This window comes from Ceratotherium simum, chromosome 1 (assembly GCF_057802395.1).
Source record: "Ceratotherium simum simum isolate JZ-2026a chromosome 1, ASM5780239v1, whole genome shotgun sequence".
In the NCBI taxonomy this organism is placed as follows: Eukaryota; Metazoa; Chordata; class Mammalia; order Perissodactyla; family Rhinocerotidae; genus Ceratotherium; species Ceratotherium simum.
Window position 1 is genome coordinate 45,295,837 of NC_141900.1, and position 15,305 is coordinate 45,311,141.

At 35.3% G+C, this 15,305-nt stretch overlaps 1 protein-coding gene across 6 annotated transcripts in view; it reads left to right on the forward strand.

Annotated features, from left to right (window-relative positions):
* The window catches only part of PHF14 (PHD finger protein 14), a 187,839-nt gene that overhangs the window by 33,206 nt on the left and 139,328 nt on the right, over positions 1–15,305 (forward strand). For all 6 annotated transcript variants that reach the window (XM_087425490.1, XM_087425554.1, XM_087425615.1 and 3 more), the window contains exon 7: positions 2,253–2,390. In XM_087425490.1, the coding sequence (XP_087281616.1) occupies positions 2,253–2,390 (138 nt within the window). The remainder of the gene's footprint in view (positions 1–2,252; positions 2,391–15,305) is intronic.

Genomic DNA, 15,305 nt, shown 5'->3' on the forward strand with positions numbered 1-15,305 from the left:
ATTGTTGGAAAATTCTGATGTTGAAAATTAAAAAATTTGACATTTGCTGTTAATATATCCAGAATATCCTGCTCGGGCTCTAAACACCACCTCTACCCCTCACCCTCCACCCTCACTCCAGTACTCTTGTGCTTTAGTTTAGGTAATTTCTGTTGAACTGTATGCAGCTTCCCTCTCCAGAATTAGCTAGAGCCCCCATGGAGAAAAGCAGGCCCAAGCACTGAACTTACTTTCCTGGTCCTCAGGTAATTCTACACTATCGTGTTATCTCTCTGATGCCTTTAAGCTGTAGTTTAAAAAAAAATAATTTGTCCACATTTTCTAGTTGAGCAGGATTAGTACAAATTACCTAGTCCACCATTATTGGAAGTGGAAATTATTACTTTTTGATAGCAGCTTCATAATTCATAACTACAGAGCCTAGAGGGGACTAGCTTAAGTCATTTTCAGTAGGCACACAATATTACCATAAATATAAATCTAGAAGCAATTAAAAAAAACAGTAATCAGATATTACTTCATATAACTAAAGCCAGCAGTGACTTCTGGACCAAAAAGAAGAGTCATTAAATGTGCAATTGTCAACTGATTTCTTCATTATCACCTGCTTTTGTTTCAAAGTATTATTGGGAAATGGAGTCGAAAATTATGTACTCTCTAGCTCATCTGCAAAATCACAGTGTTGTGAATTATAACTGAGACAGCTTTTCTAGACCACATTGTTGGTGCATTTCCTAATCCTGATTACTTTCTCCCCTGTGTTCTCAGTTGCTTAGTTCCCTAGCATTTTGAATGATTCAAGCAGTTGAGAAAGAGTCTGTTTTCTTTGTTAGACTGTTCTATAGTCTTATAAGACTTTATTGTCAGGAAATTTTTCCTTGTATTCACTCTGAAATCCCTTGCTCAATTTCATCATATTACATTAAATTACTTAATTCAGGGACCTATCCTAAACGATTTGGTTCTGTTCATGGTATTGACATCCTTTAAATAATTTATTTTCTCCATTTCTCTCTCTCCCTCTCTTCTTCTTTTTGTCTCTCTCTCTCTCTTTCTCTCTCTCTCTATTTTTTGGTCTCATGTTTAGATTACTATCTGTTGCTATTTTATGCCATACACATTCTGCTGTTTTTGGAAAAGGACCCTTAACTAGACAGTAGAGTGTCAGGATTTGGGAATGTTTTCACATCTGTACCCAGAGTCCTGTTCTTGCTGTTTTCATTCATTGCTGATGTCTCAGTCTGGTGCTGTCTGCCCAGTAGGTGGTCACTAACTGTTATAGTATTAAAATGATATTTTTAGTGTCTACTGAAACTTTCTTATTTTCTTCTTTGTTTCCCTCGTATTTACTTGTTTACTAAACAGTTCTTCCTTAATTATCTGTTGGCAATCTTTCACAGTTTAGCAGATTTTTCTTTTATGAAGATTCCTATTTTGAAACTAATTTTTTTTCACTGTGGTTAAGATAGTTAAAAGGATGAAAAGATAAATTTGTGAGGGGATATGGGATAATTTCAACAGTTTAAACTTTTAGTTATAGTTGTTCTCTTTGTAGACAGAAAGAATATAAATGATTGGCTATATTGTGTATCACTACCAATTTCACCAAATTTTTTACTTAAGATTACTTTTAATTCTCTTAAAGATATTTAAAGAATGCATGATTTCTTTGGTTGCAATGTCTAGATCTTTTGGGGAATTTTCTCTAGCTTCTCATTTATTTTCTTTCATTTTCCAAGCGGTAGTATATTGTTCAAGTCAGTATAGCTTAATGGTTAAGAGCATGGCCTTAAAAGTAAGGTTAACTCTGGTTTGGAGACTGACTGACTCCCAGTTACTTATTGTGTTATTTTGAGCAGACTTCTTAACCTGTCTTCACCTCAATTTTCTCATGTGTAAAATGGGAATAATTGTAGTAGCTCTTTCACATATTAGTGTGGACTAGAGTGTCAAATGATTACATATATTAACATTTGTAAAACGCTTAGAATAGTGCCTAGCGTGTGGTAAGCCCTCAAATAATATTGATTATTATTACTAGCATCGTTATTATATCAATGGAATTTTGGTTTATTAGAACTATGTATTAAGAATTACTCTTTTCATATAAGCTCTTGGCTTGCATACAGTTATTGTTTGTATTGATAAACTATTGGTTCACTCTTTGTATTTTTTGCATGCTTTGTATGAGAATGAAGTTTTTGTTCTGGACATATTTTTACTCTGCGAGTTTTCCTTTTATTCCATCTTAGGAGTGTAGCTTCTGTGAAGACCCTCGTTTTGCTAGAACTGGAGTTTGCATTAGCTGTGATGCAGGGATGTGCAGAGCCTATTTCCATGTGACCTGTGCTCAGAAGGAAGGTCTGCTTTCAGAGGCAGCAGCAGAAGAGGTAGGTTTATTTAAACCCACAGTTGGTGAATATGTTCATAAGACTTCTTATGACCCCTTTATGTCTTACAACAGGTAAGTGCCATAAAATAAATTTACAAGTTTATTTTTAAAGTCATTGGCCTAGATCACTGGTCTAAAACTTCAAGAGTAAACAATACGCATGAGTTTCTTTGGTCATAAAGCAAGTCACACATTTGGAAAACATGTTAAAATTTTTATAGTGAGATCTGACAGATAAAATGAACATAATCCAAGGTGTTTTAAAGCATTAAAATGTCAGCATATTTTGTATGAGAATCTGAAATTGTATTTGGGTAATAACCTTGCTCTGTTACTCTCTAAATAAAATCATTACCCTCTCTTCAGTATCTGCATTTCTCTCTTTACAATTATTTTTAGTTCTGTAATTTTCATTCCAGGTTTATTGGCTTTAGGTTAAGCAGTCCTTGTTTTCAAAGTGTGTTTGGGGGACTCCTTAATATTCTTTTAAAGGGTCTGTGAGGTTAATACTATCTTCATAATAATATGAAAATGGTATATACTTGTTTTAATCTTAGTTCTCTCACAAGCAATAGTGGAGATTTCCAGAGATTATATAACATGTAACATGTTGAATGTGGAAACAGTTTTGAGAATCCAGCTCTCTTCTTTTATGTGAGCTATCTAGACATTAAAGAGATTACAAAAATGTAAAACAGTAACAGTGCCACTCTTCTCACTAAATTTTTATGTGTAAACTACAGTATTTTTCATAAAAATGTTATTTATGTTAAGATATAATGAGCTTGTTATTTTAAAATAAATGAATATTTAAAAAATTTCTCAATTTTAATTTTTAATATGGTAACTATCTATAAATGTAACTCACATAAGTTCTTTGGGGTCTTCAATAATTTTTAAGATTGTTAAGGAGTCCTGAGAGCAAGTTTTGTTGATTCTTTAAGTTCTTTATATAGGCAAGTGATTGAGTGTTTCTTCTGTAATTCTTACTCTATATTCGTGATTGATTTATGGTATCTAAGCCTCTTCTTGTTACATTCCTTCTTTTATTGGGTAAATTTTCAGTGTCATGTAAAAAATGTGTTTATTATATTGGGCTTTTACCTTATCCCATTTATTTCATAGACAGAAAACAAGTGAAAAGGATAATCTGATGGAGAAAATTTGTTGAGCAAATTTTGAGGGATATATTTTATGAATAAATGGATCCTATAGCAATTATATTTTAGGTACACATATCTATTTTTGGGCGAGTCTCAAATTCTGATGAGTTGTACTTCAATTAATTGATGAAGGGTACTGGATGAGCATTGAGCATTTTCACAGCTATTAGGCAGACATAGAAGTATAATTATCTAATAGGGTTGTGTGGATTAGTCATGGCTGGTGGTCAAGATGGTGGACAGAAGTGTGGAGGGGCAAGGCAAGTAAGACTCAGAAGACCAGATAAAGCCGAGGTGAGCACCTGGGTCAGGGAACTGGTAGGTTAAGGTTATTACTCTACTTTTGGAAAACTGAGCTTTACAGTCAGGAAGAGTTCTTTGTAGCCATTTCTTTTAAAACTTGATAAGAGCTTTGCCTTTCATACTATGGTAGTTTGGATCCCTTTGTATAGCACCATCCACCATTGTTTTGGGTTAGACAGTAGCTAGTTAATTAACAAAAATGTGTGAAGTAGCCACATGTGGGACAGTGGAGTGTAATGGGGTCTATGGTGATTTAGAGAGTGCATCATCCCCACGTCTAAAGGCATTCAAATTGAAATGAAACAAACAAAACACAATATTACATTAAATAAATGGTTTTCAGTTTATAGTCTTTCTATATCTGTTAGCTAATCAGGGAAAGCTAAAATAAATCAGGTTGTGGAAACTGGGCCTAAGGCTTTTTCCTTGCCTTGCTCCCTCCTTTGATTGATTAGGTAGGAATTCTGGGTGCTGGAATAATAAAATGTGACTTTTTCCCCCATTCACTACCTTGATAAGTGTACTCTTTTTGGGGAAATGATTTAAAGCATATTTACATATGTTTTTGGTTTCTTGTTATAAACATTTATAGAATTGGAAAACAAGAAAGATTTCTGAAAAATGTTCTACAGCCAAAGAATTTGCATGAATCAATATCAGTGAGGTTTGCTCCTGACAGTAATCATTCTGTTAAAATGAAGGTCTTGGCTGTTTCTCCTGGTTATGCTTCTGTAGATTAAGATTCATGTAATGTAATAGATATTTAATTAAAAAACAAATTTTAAATTAAAACAGATCTATTGTTTGTGGGCATATCTTCTGTTTCAGTTTTATATGGCATTCTAGAAAGCTTTTTTTTTTTTCTTTTTTAAATACTGGTTTATTAAGTTGGATTTCTTACTTCTTGGTGACTGTTTTGTATAGGCAGTAAAAGAAAGGTTGAAGAAGAGAAGTGCCTCAGTTTCATCCAGTGATGTCATACACCTTGCTATATTTTTCATGATTTTTTATAGCCTTTTGACATAGTACTTTATCTCAGTGGTGAGGATCTATTTGAAATTTCTATTCTTTTTGATCCACTTTGTGAAAATTGCAGATTATTTAGAATATTCAAACCATGTTATGACAAAATGTATCTTACTATTATTAAAACTGAGCTACATAGCACAGGTTCAGTTATACTGACTGAAACTTACATTATTATTTTTCACGTCATACAGTTAGCCTTAAGGTTATTTATATGCCATCTAAACCATATGGTAGTTGGTTCTTCTGTGGTAAAGTCTGATTTTGGTACTATTGAACATGTTATATACTCTGTTACTATGTAGAAAATTCTCTTTGAAACAATATAAGATTATTTATAGATTTTACTGATTTTTCCCACAACCTTTGACTTAATGGACTGAAATCATTCCTGGATTAAATTTCAAGGGCTCAAATTAGATCTTTGGCTATTGAACTGATGCCTTAATATTGCTAGGAGAACTGAGATTGGTTGGAATGGGCTCTTGGTGGATCAAATAATTTTTAATGAATTATCAAGAAGTTACATTGCTTAAAGTTAGACATTTTATATGGGATCTTCAGTGATACCTTTATGTGACTGTGTTAGGCATTCGATAACTTATACTTTATTTTTTAAATTATTCTAGATGAACTCTATGACAGTTACTCAGATCACTTTTTCTCATACTCTACTTCTAATCCTTTGGCAAATCCTATCAGCTGTACCTTCAAAATATGTCTAGAATATGTCCACTTCTTACAAAATTCATTGCTGCTACCCTAGTCCAAGTTATCCTTTGTCACCCAGATTAATATAACCACTTAACTGTTTCCACCCTTGCTTTTCTGGAGCAGAGAATGGCAAATTTTTTCTATAAAGACCCAGATAGTAAATATTTTAGGCTTTGGGGGCCTATGGTTTATATTGCAATTACTTAACTTTGCCATTGATTGTGAAAACAGCCATAGACAATATGTAAACGAATGAGCGGGGCTGTGTTCAAATAAAGCTTTATTTCCAAAAACAGGCGGGGCCAGATTTGGCTCTCAGGTTGTGGTTTGTCAACCCTTTTCTGGAGAATAAAGGACATTCTCAATAGCAGCTAGCATTATCACATTAAAATCTAAGTCAGATCTGGTCACTCCTTTGCTCAAAACCCTTCAGTGGGTTTCTCTCTGGTTCACACTAGAGGCCAGTTTCTTTACTGATTTATAAGGCTTTCTGTGGTCTGGCTTCACATTACCTCTCTGACTTCCTCTCTTCCCCTCATTCAGCCTCAGTGGCCTCGCTGCTCCTGTAATGAATGTGCCAGGTGAGCTCCTTCTCTGGGCCTCTGTACTTGTTTCCTTGCATGGGCTGCCCTTCCTCCATATATATCCTCATAGTTCATTCCTTCCCTTTCTTCAGGTCCTCGCTCCATGTCTGCTTCTCACTGTGACCTCTCCCGGTCACCTTGTCTAAAGTTGCAACCCTCTCCCTCCCATGACACTTTCTATTCACCTTTCCTGCTTTCTTTTTCTTTTTTTAATATCTAACTACTATCTAATATATGTGATTCTTATTTATCGTGTTTCTTGTCTGTCACCTTCGTTAGAACATGGATTCATGAGGACAGGGATTTTTTTGGTGTACTCTTATTTTTCACTGTATCCATAGTGATTAGAAGACAAGTTGAGGGAGTGGCCCCTTATATCAGTCAACTTTTATTTGATCAGCTGTTTAGTATTTAAGGTCTTTTTTTTGTAAGATTTTATTTAAAAAAAGAATTCTAGGCTAAAATTAGTTTTCAAGCAATCACTTTGTGTTGTAGTGTTTGGCATATTTGATATCCCATTTATCCTTATTTTGATTTCCTGTTTATCTAAAGGCATTGCCTGAGGGTATACCCTTTGGCACACTTTCCTGTGCTATTGAAATTTATTCATACATGTGTCTGTTTACCTCTTTAGTTTGCATACGATGAAGTTCACTGTTACCCCAGCTCAGTTAACTGTTAAAGCATATGTTAGCAAATCACTTTCATCTTGGTATTTCTCTAAGAATATAATCTTATTTAACCTTTATTTGAAGTTTGACTGTTAGAAATATGATTTATTTGGAGTATATGGAGAACATAAATTCCTCTCAACATTCTATGTAAGCTGTATTGTTAGACACTTATGGACCTAGGCAAAATTAGTTTGATTCTTATTATTATTCCTTTTGCTAATGTGTGCTTTTTACATTGTTGTTATTGAAAGCCTTGTTGACTTTTGTATTAACTGAGAATGTTGATGAGCCCATTTTCAGTACACTACATGGTGTTCTTTCTCTCAGTTCTTAATATTAGATGTAGCTGTGTGTTTGCTTATTACCTCATTTGGTTTTTATCTTATGGATATTGTGAATTATGTAATTGATTGTATTAACCTCTTTAATTTTCTGGAAATTTCAGAGCCACATTTGGAGTCTACTACCAGTGTGCATGCGGCCTTTAAGATACATGTTTTGGTTGTTCCTCTTCTTGGTGTTGGATCTCACCTAGGCTTTCAGCAGCAAGTAATAGAATTCTTAACTACGGTGGCCTAAATAGTAATATATTAACTGTGTCATATGACAGGAGTTATAAACCTACACACAGGGTTGTTTCAGTGGCTCAGTGATCCAGTCTTATTTTATCCTTCTAGTCTACCAACATCAGTGTTTTTCTTTTTCTTTTTAGTTCTTAAGCTTGTTGTCTCATGATCTCAACGTTGTTGGATTAGCTCTAAGCACTATGTTCTTTCATTGTAGAATCAAAGCAAAAGAAGAGGAAAAGGGTTCTCTTATTATTAGGAATGAAAATTTGTCTCTTATGTTCACTCCAGTAGATTTCTTTCCATCAGGTCTTGTGTCAAAACAGAGTCATTATGGCCACCATTAGCAGTGAGATAAGTTGGGAAGGTAAAATCTGACATTTTCAGTTTCTGTCAAAGAAAATGGGCTTTGCAAAAAAGGAATATGTTGGAAGGGAATGACTGGGGGAGTCAGCACAGTTTGCCACAACTAGCCTAAGAAGTTGGCAGTTTATTTCCATTCACTGTAGCACACCCATATACTTAGACCAAATGAAGTAATCTCTATGGCAAGCATTAAAAGAAAGAAAAGAAGAATCAGATGTTGTGAGTAGTGAAAGGAAAAAGTAAAAATGTCACTTTTCCCAATTTTCCTTTTTTTGCTTCAGAGTAGAATAATTCTAATGTTCTGAGCGTTGTATTCTTTGAGTCTCATCAGTTACTGGGTCTTTGCCTTTTAATAATGTCATCCCTTCTTCTTCCAGCTTCTCTCATCAGAGTGGGCCTGGCTGCTGAGTAGTCCTTCCTTTCCAAGGCTTTATTTCTCATTGGCTTTTTACCCCAGTCAGAGAGGTCAAGTTAATATTGGCTCAATTACTTTGTATTTCTTAGGGAGTTAAGTTTAGTAAATCAGAACATTGTTTAGTCAAGGTTATTGATTAAGTTATTTTTCATTTATGGTACATTTTATGTCAAAAGAGATCACTTGTCTAAACTCTAAACATTAGTATGGCTTTAGCATTTGTTATTCAAGGAAAGAAAACAACATTCTACATTGAAAAAAGAATCCCATAGACTGAATGGTACTGGCCTTTATCATTTATTGTCACAGCTCCAAGTTAGTTCTATAATCTTACACATAACTTTAAGGAGTATTCTTTATGTCTGGCTTCATCTTATTTTTTCCTACCTTTTTTTCCTCATTCCATTTTTTACTCTCACCTTCAAAGCACACACACACACATAAACACACCCCCCCCCCACAGTTCTTACTTAATTTTTAAGATTAATAACTAAAATTTAAAATTATCTTGTATTCTGCATATTTTAAAAGCCACTTTAAATCCTTTTTTGAATAATATAAGTAATAAATAACCTATAGGATAAATATATCAGTTCTGTTTTTAATAAAGAGATTATAGTGTTATTTTTGTTTTTTGCGGGGGTAGATTCACCCTAAGCTAAAATCTCTTGCCAGTCTTCCTCCTTTTTTCTTCCTTTTTCCCCCCAAAGCTCCAGTACATAGTTGTGTATAGTTGTAAGTTCTTCTGGTTCTTCTATGTGAGCCACTGCCACAACATGGCTACTGACAGACGAGTGGTGTGGTTCTGTGACCGGGAACTGAACCCAGGCTGCTGAAGCAGAGCACACTAAACTTTAACTGCTAGGCCATCAGGGCTAATTCTAAAGCGTTATTTTTGAATTAACTGTGTCAGTTTTGTATTCGTGTCTAAATTGGGATATCTACCATAAGACCATATTTGTATCTGCATTATAAACTGCAATTGAAAATGGTGAATTTGAAATGTTCCAAGTTTAAGGAAATATAAGATATGATAATAAATGCAGATGGATAATTCTTAAATATGCGCAGAACAGATATTAGTACTTTCCTAGGTAAGACTGATATTGGATAAGATGAACTTCAGCTGCAGAATAAATTAATATGTTTACTTTTTATTTTAACAGATGGAGTTAAAAAATGAAAAACAGAATTAGAATTATTAAAGTGTTATATAATCATTGAATCATACATATTTTTGTGCCAGAAAGATATATTATGTCAACTTTTAATAAGCTTAATATAAATAGTTAATACCATACACCTTTGTAAAATCTGATGCCAAAGGATAATTTTGCTTTCTTGGATAAAGCCTTATTTTGCCATTAGCTAGATTGGTATTAATTTTTTGTATAAAAGGTAAATATAAAAATAATATTTTCAGGGGTAAAGAAACTGCTATATATTTTCAATAAATTTTATAAGAAGTATAATTTAACTACATAAGAAGACTTAATACAAATTTAGATTTAGTTCACCTTGGTTTTAGACAGTCATATTCTGCATACAATATGTATGAGTGTTTTAAGAATTGGTAAAATACTTAAATCATAAAAGTTAGGGGAAAATGAACAAGTGATGAATGCCAAATGGGAAAAATATACCTTCACAAATGAGATCAAGTTGAAAACAAATTCTTGGATAGAACCCAAGTGCAAGATATCAATAAAGCTAAGTTGGTTATATTTAGTTTTTATAGGAAGAAATACTAAACAGCTATCAGACATAGTTTTGTTTATGGTTCGGAAATATGTAAAGGACAAAATATATTTATTGTCAACTGTGTTTTTCTCTTTTGGGATCTAGACACCAGGCATCTGGGCATTGAATTTACATTTAAAATTTTCATCTGTAAAAGGTTCTAGAAATTTCAAGTACTTGAGTAAGAAATTAAGAATTCTTGCTCAGTTGTTTTTCTTTTTTCATCTTCATCATCTGGGAGTTTCAGATTTGAGTATAAGACTCTTTAAGAAATAAACTACAATTGTATGATAAACGAGTTAATCGTAAAATGTCTGCAAGGCACCACAGTTGGAGGCTGACAGAAATATAACTCAGCAAGTATTTGTGGAAATGAATGTAACAGTCCTTATTGAGTTCACGTTCTAAATCCAGTTAACTTGTGTTAAGGGGTAACCTAAACTTTGTTTAGCAAACAGTGAATTTTATATTCAGAGGTAGCTTTATAATACTCAGTAAAATCAGTCAGTCATGACTGAGGGCCTGTGCGTATGTGCAAGGCACTAAGCCAGGTATTGGGGTGAAGGAGTCTGTCAGGGACCATAGAAATAGCCTCAAGTCACAGTGCCCACCTAGGTGGGGATAGATAGTAAACACAATGAAATGTTGAACAACCATACAGGATGGCACTAAAAGATGTCAAAAGTGCCTAGTACAGACAAGAAATGATATAAATACAGAAAGAAGATGGTTCCCTCTACAAATCAGAAACTTCGGCTGGACCTTCTTGGCTTATCTACCTCTTACCTTTAGCAATTTAAGGATTATAAATTAATGTGTTTTACTGTCATTTATTCAACATATTTATTCAACAATATATTGACCTACTATGTATTAGGCATTATTATAGACCCTTTAGAGATAGCAGTGAACAAAACAGACTGTGTGCTCTTAAGGTGGCTTACATTTGAGTGGCAGGTAGAGAGAGGACAGATAGTGAAAAAGTAAGCAAAGAAATATATTGTGGTAAGTACTGTGAAGAAATATAAAGTAGATTAAAGTATTTAGGGAGTCAGGGAGGTAGGATAATGCTGTTTTATATGGAGATATCACAGAAGAGCTCTCTAATAAGGTGATATTTTATGAAAATTTGTAAGGCAAGTGATAGGGAGCACATGTTTATTTGAGAGGAGAGCATTACAGGCAGAGGAAACAGAATATGCAGAGACTCTGAGGTAGGAACGTACTTGGTTTAAGGACCAACAAGGAGACTGGTATAGCTGGTACAGTTAGGGACTGGAGTTGGTAAGAGGGGAAGAAGGAGGTCATAGAGGTAGCAGGGGGCCACATCACATAGGACCTGGAAGAAAATGGGAAGGCCTTTGGGTTTTTATTCTGAATAAGATTGGAAGCTATGAGTTTTGCATAGAGTACATGTGAACCCACTTATGTTTAAAAGGACCGCTCTGATTATTGTGTCGAGTACAGACCATAGAGAGGCAAGGGTAAAAGTAGGGAGACCAGTTGGGAATCTTATTGCAGCAGGTTTTAGGGTTGACATAATGAGAAAGGACAGACTTTTTAGGTATTTGCTGGTAGATTGTTTGTAGAGTATAATAGAAAGAGAAGGATTAAAGTTGACTTCTCTTTGCCCTGAGTTTCTAGTAGAATGGAATTGCAGTTTACCGAGATGGAGAAGACTGCAGGAAGAGCAGACTTGTTGCAGGAGAAAGGGACATTGAATATGGTTTTGGATGTGTTGAGTTCAAGATGTCTATTAGACATCTAAATGGAGACATCTAGTGATAGTTGGCTATCTGACTCTGACATTTGGGGAAGCAGTCAAGGCTAAAGCTATAAATTTGGGAGCTGTCAGAGTACAGATAGTATTTATGATGAGATGACTAGATGAAATTAGCTAGGGTATAAGAGTGAATGGAGATGAAAAGAGATCTGATGACAGCCAAAGGGCTACTTCAGCATTCAAGGTTGGGAAAATATGAAGGAATCTACCAAGGAGACTGAGGAGTGATTAGTGAGGGAAAAGAGAACTAAGAGAGAATAGTATACCAGGGGTCTTTCAAAGAAGTGTTTCAAAGAGGGAATGAGCAAGTGTATCAAATGAATAAGATTAATATTGAGAAATGACTGCTGGATTTGGCAAAATGAAGGTCATTTTTCCCTTGACAGGATCTATTGGAGTGGTTGGTAGTAATCATGAAAACGGGAGTGGAATAGAATTGAAGGTAGCTAATATGGACAGGACTTTAGATTTTTTCCTTTTAAGAGGAGCTTAGAAGTGGAACAGCATATGGGAGCCCAAAGAAGATCTTTAAGGTTTGTTTTTTAAAGATACTGCAGTATGTTTAATATGCTATATGCTGAAGGGCGTGATCCAGTAGAGAGGAAAAGTGCAGGAGAGAGGTAGAATTGCTGGAGGAAAGAAGGGGTGGGATCCAATGCACAAGTGAGGGAGTTAACCTTGGATAGGAACTTTGGGCAGTTTATCCATAGTAACAGGAGACGAGGCAGAGGATGTGGGTAGGGTTGTAGCTAGGTTGATGTATGTGGTAATTGGAGGGTGTGGAAGTTCTCATTTCGTTGCTTTTTCTCCCCCTCCCCAACCTCCTCTCCAGTGAAATTAAGAAACAAATAAGGTCAGCATCTGCAAGTCAGGAATAGGGAGGAGATATTGATGGTTTGAGGGAGAGATGAAGTTTTGCAATAATTGTCTATGAAAATGGAGAGTAAATTAACTTGGGAATGTGTTTAGCTGCTCAGGTGCAGGTGCAAAGTAGGGGAAGAGTTGGATTTATCTGTGCTTCAGGTTTTCTCAAGTGAAGGTAGGTGAGGAAGAGAGGAGCAAACGAGTTGATGCTCCATGCAAAGGAGTAATTAACTGATGGACCATGGAATAATCAGGTAAAGAGGGCAGTCATTATGTGCATGGGCTGTAGGACGGTCAGAAGGTAGAAAGTCATACACTGGAGATCTGAATGGTGTTAAAAACTTGTTTGAGTCTTAGAGGGAGTGGGCAGGAAAGATAAAAGGCGATGCTCAAGGCATGATACTTTAGGCAATGAATTATGGAGACAGTATGGAATCTAGGTACGTTCGTGGCAATTAGGTGGCTGAGGTGGGTGGACAAGAACATTGATGGTGTTATAATTGAAAAGATAAAATTCGATATGCTGCTAACTCATTGTAGAATTTACACTCTTCTGGTTTCTGTAAACACTTCAATTTTATTATTAAGATACCAATAAAACATCTCTACTTTCTTAAAAATATACTGTTTTTATAAGTGCCAGATGGTTCTGAACGTACAAGACAAGTTTCTTTCAGTTTATGCTCCTTTGATCTGCTGTGTCAGTATTATTCAGGGAGCTTTGTTTAAAGGAAAAAAAATTTTTTTAAGGTTATAGACCAGACCATGCCATTTGGAGGCCCACAGGCTAAATTTGACCTGTAGATACATTTTGTCCTATAGGAATAGTGTTATAAAAAGAAAACCTTGAATTTGAATGCCTTTATATGGGGCATTCCAGTTTGCCACAGGCCCTACAGTTCTCACAGTTCCCACCATTCATCCCACCCCCCCATCATTTACTTTTGTCTTATAATTTCCAGCATCTTTCAGGTCCCCTTTACTCATTTATGTTTACTGGTACTGTTTCTCAAGGTATTTGCATTTACAAGTCTTGCCTTAGACCTGCTGAATCAGAATCTCTAGAGCTGGGCATTAGTCATCTCTATTTAGAAACCTCCGTAAGTGAAGCTGATGACAGTCAGGTGGTGGTTGAAAAAGACAGATCTTACTTACTAGCCATAGATCTTGAGTTAGCAACTTAACCTCTTTGGTTTTCAGTTTTCTATCTGTAAAGTTGATATTAAAGTAATAGAGCCCCTATCATGTGGTAGTGGTAAAGGATAAGTGAGATAGTATGTAAAAAGGTACCTGTGCCTGGCACATAGTAGATATTCAGAAAAATGGTTTTCCCTTTTCATTTTCCTTTGGGAGTGGGATCTCAGAAGCTCCATTTCTCTAAGCAGGTTGAAGGGATATTCCAAGCCAACCAGTACAAAACTATTTTGACTGGTTTAACAAAACCAAATAATGAGTGGCTTAGACAGGGAAGAAGTTAAATTCTCTCTAATGTAAGATTCCAAACTGATCTGATGTTTAGGGGATATTCAGGGATATTTGGTTCCAGGGACTAGGTGCCTTCTTACTTGTTGCTTCCTCTTCCCTTAGTTTGTAGCACTTTCTCACATGGTCAGAGATGGTTTATCACCACCCTGACTAGGTTCCACCCCATTGGAAGGAGGAAAGTGGAGGTTAAAAGTAGGCACTTTCCTTTCAAGGGCATGGTCTGGAAATTTCACACACCTCATTGGCCAGAACTTGTCACATGGCTGTATCTAGCTGCAGGGAGGCTGGAGCAGAGAGTTTCTACCAGGGTAGCCATGTACCCTATGAATAACAGCGGAGCATTGTCTGATATAGCGCCGGAAGGTAAAAGGATGGCGCAAAAAACTGGGCTAAGTTCCACTCGGTTGTACACAGGGTTGCTAGGAGTTGACATCTACTTGACGACACTAACAACAAAAAAAACTATGTACTCAGTAAAAGGGTTTTAGTATTAAAGGGAAGAAAAGGAAAATAGATATTGAAAGACAGTTAGTGGTTTCTGCTGTAGTTAGTATTTGCTTAGTATATCTGTTCCATTCTCTAAATAAGATTAATCTCTTGGTCATTCTGGCCTTAGAATTAGGGTTTATTGTTCCAGAATCCCAAATTAATTAATTAAAACAAAAAAAATATTACTTAGGTTACTTATTCCCTTTCAGATATCTTTTAAATCAGAGATAACTGGTCTTTTTCCTAAGTCAGAGTCTTAGTCCTAATGCTTAACTCACCTATGGAAGTATGAATCCTATCTCTGATAACTCAATTTCAACCTTACCTACTTTAAAACAATAGAATAATTCTCCAGATCTGGCCATTTTGGCTGAGGTTCGGTATAACCTTTTTTCCATTTAGCATCTTTGTCACCAAGATTTAAAGCATATCATGAGAAAGCTGTGTGTGTTGTGTTAATGCAGTCTCGTATCTACATTTTTTGTATTTTATTTTTCTAGCCATATGAAGTAGTTATTTTTTTTTCCATTTTGCTAATGAGTTAACAGAGGCCCAGAGATGCTCAGCAACTTGTTTGAAGCTGCAAAGCCAGTAAATGCTGGAGGCAAGATTTGTATCTAGATTTTTATATTTCCAATTTCTGTGATCTCATCTGCAGTGCCATACTGTGACATCTATGGATATCACACTATAGAATTATATCATATGCTTTTTTTATGTTAAGGACACGTTAGATTTTTT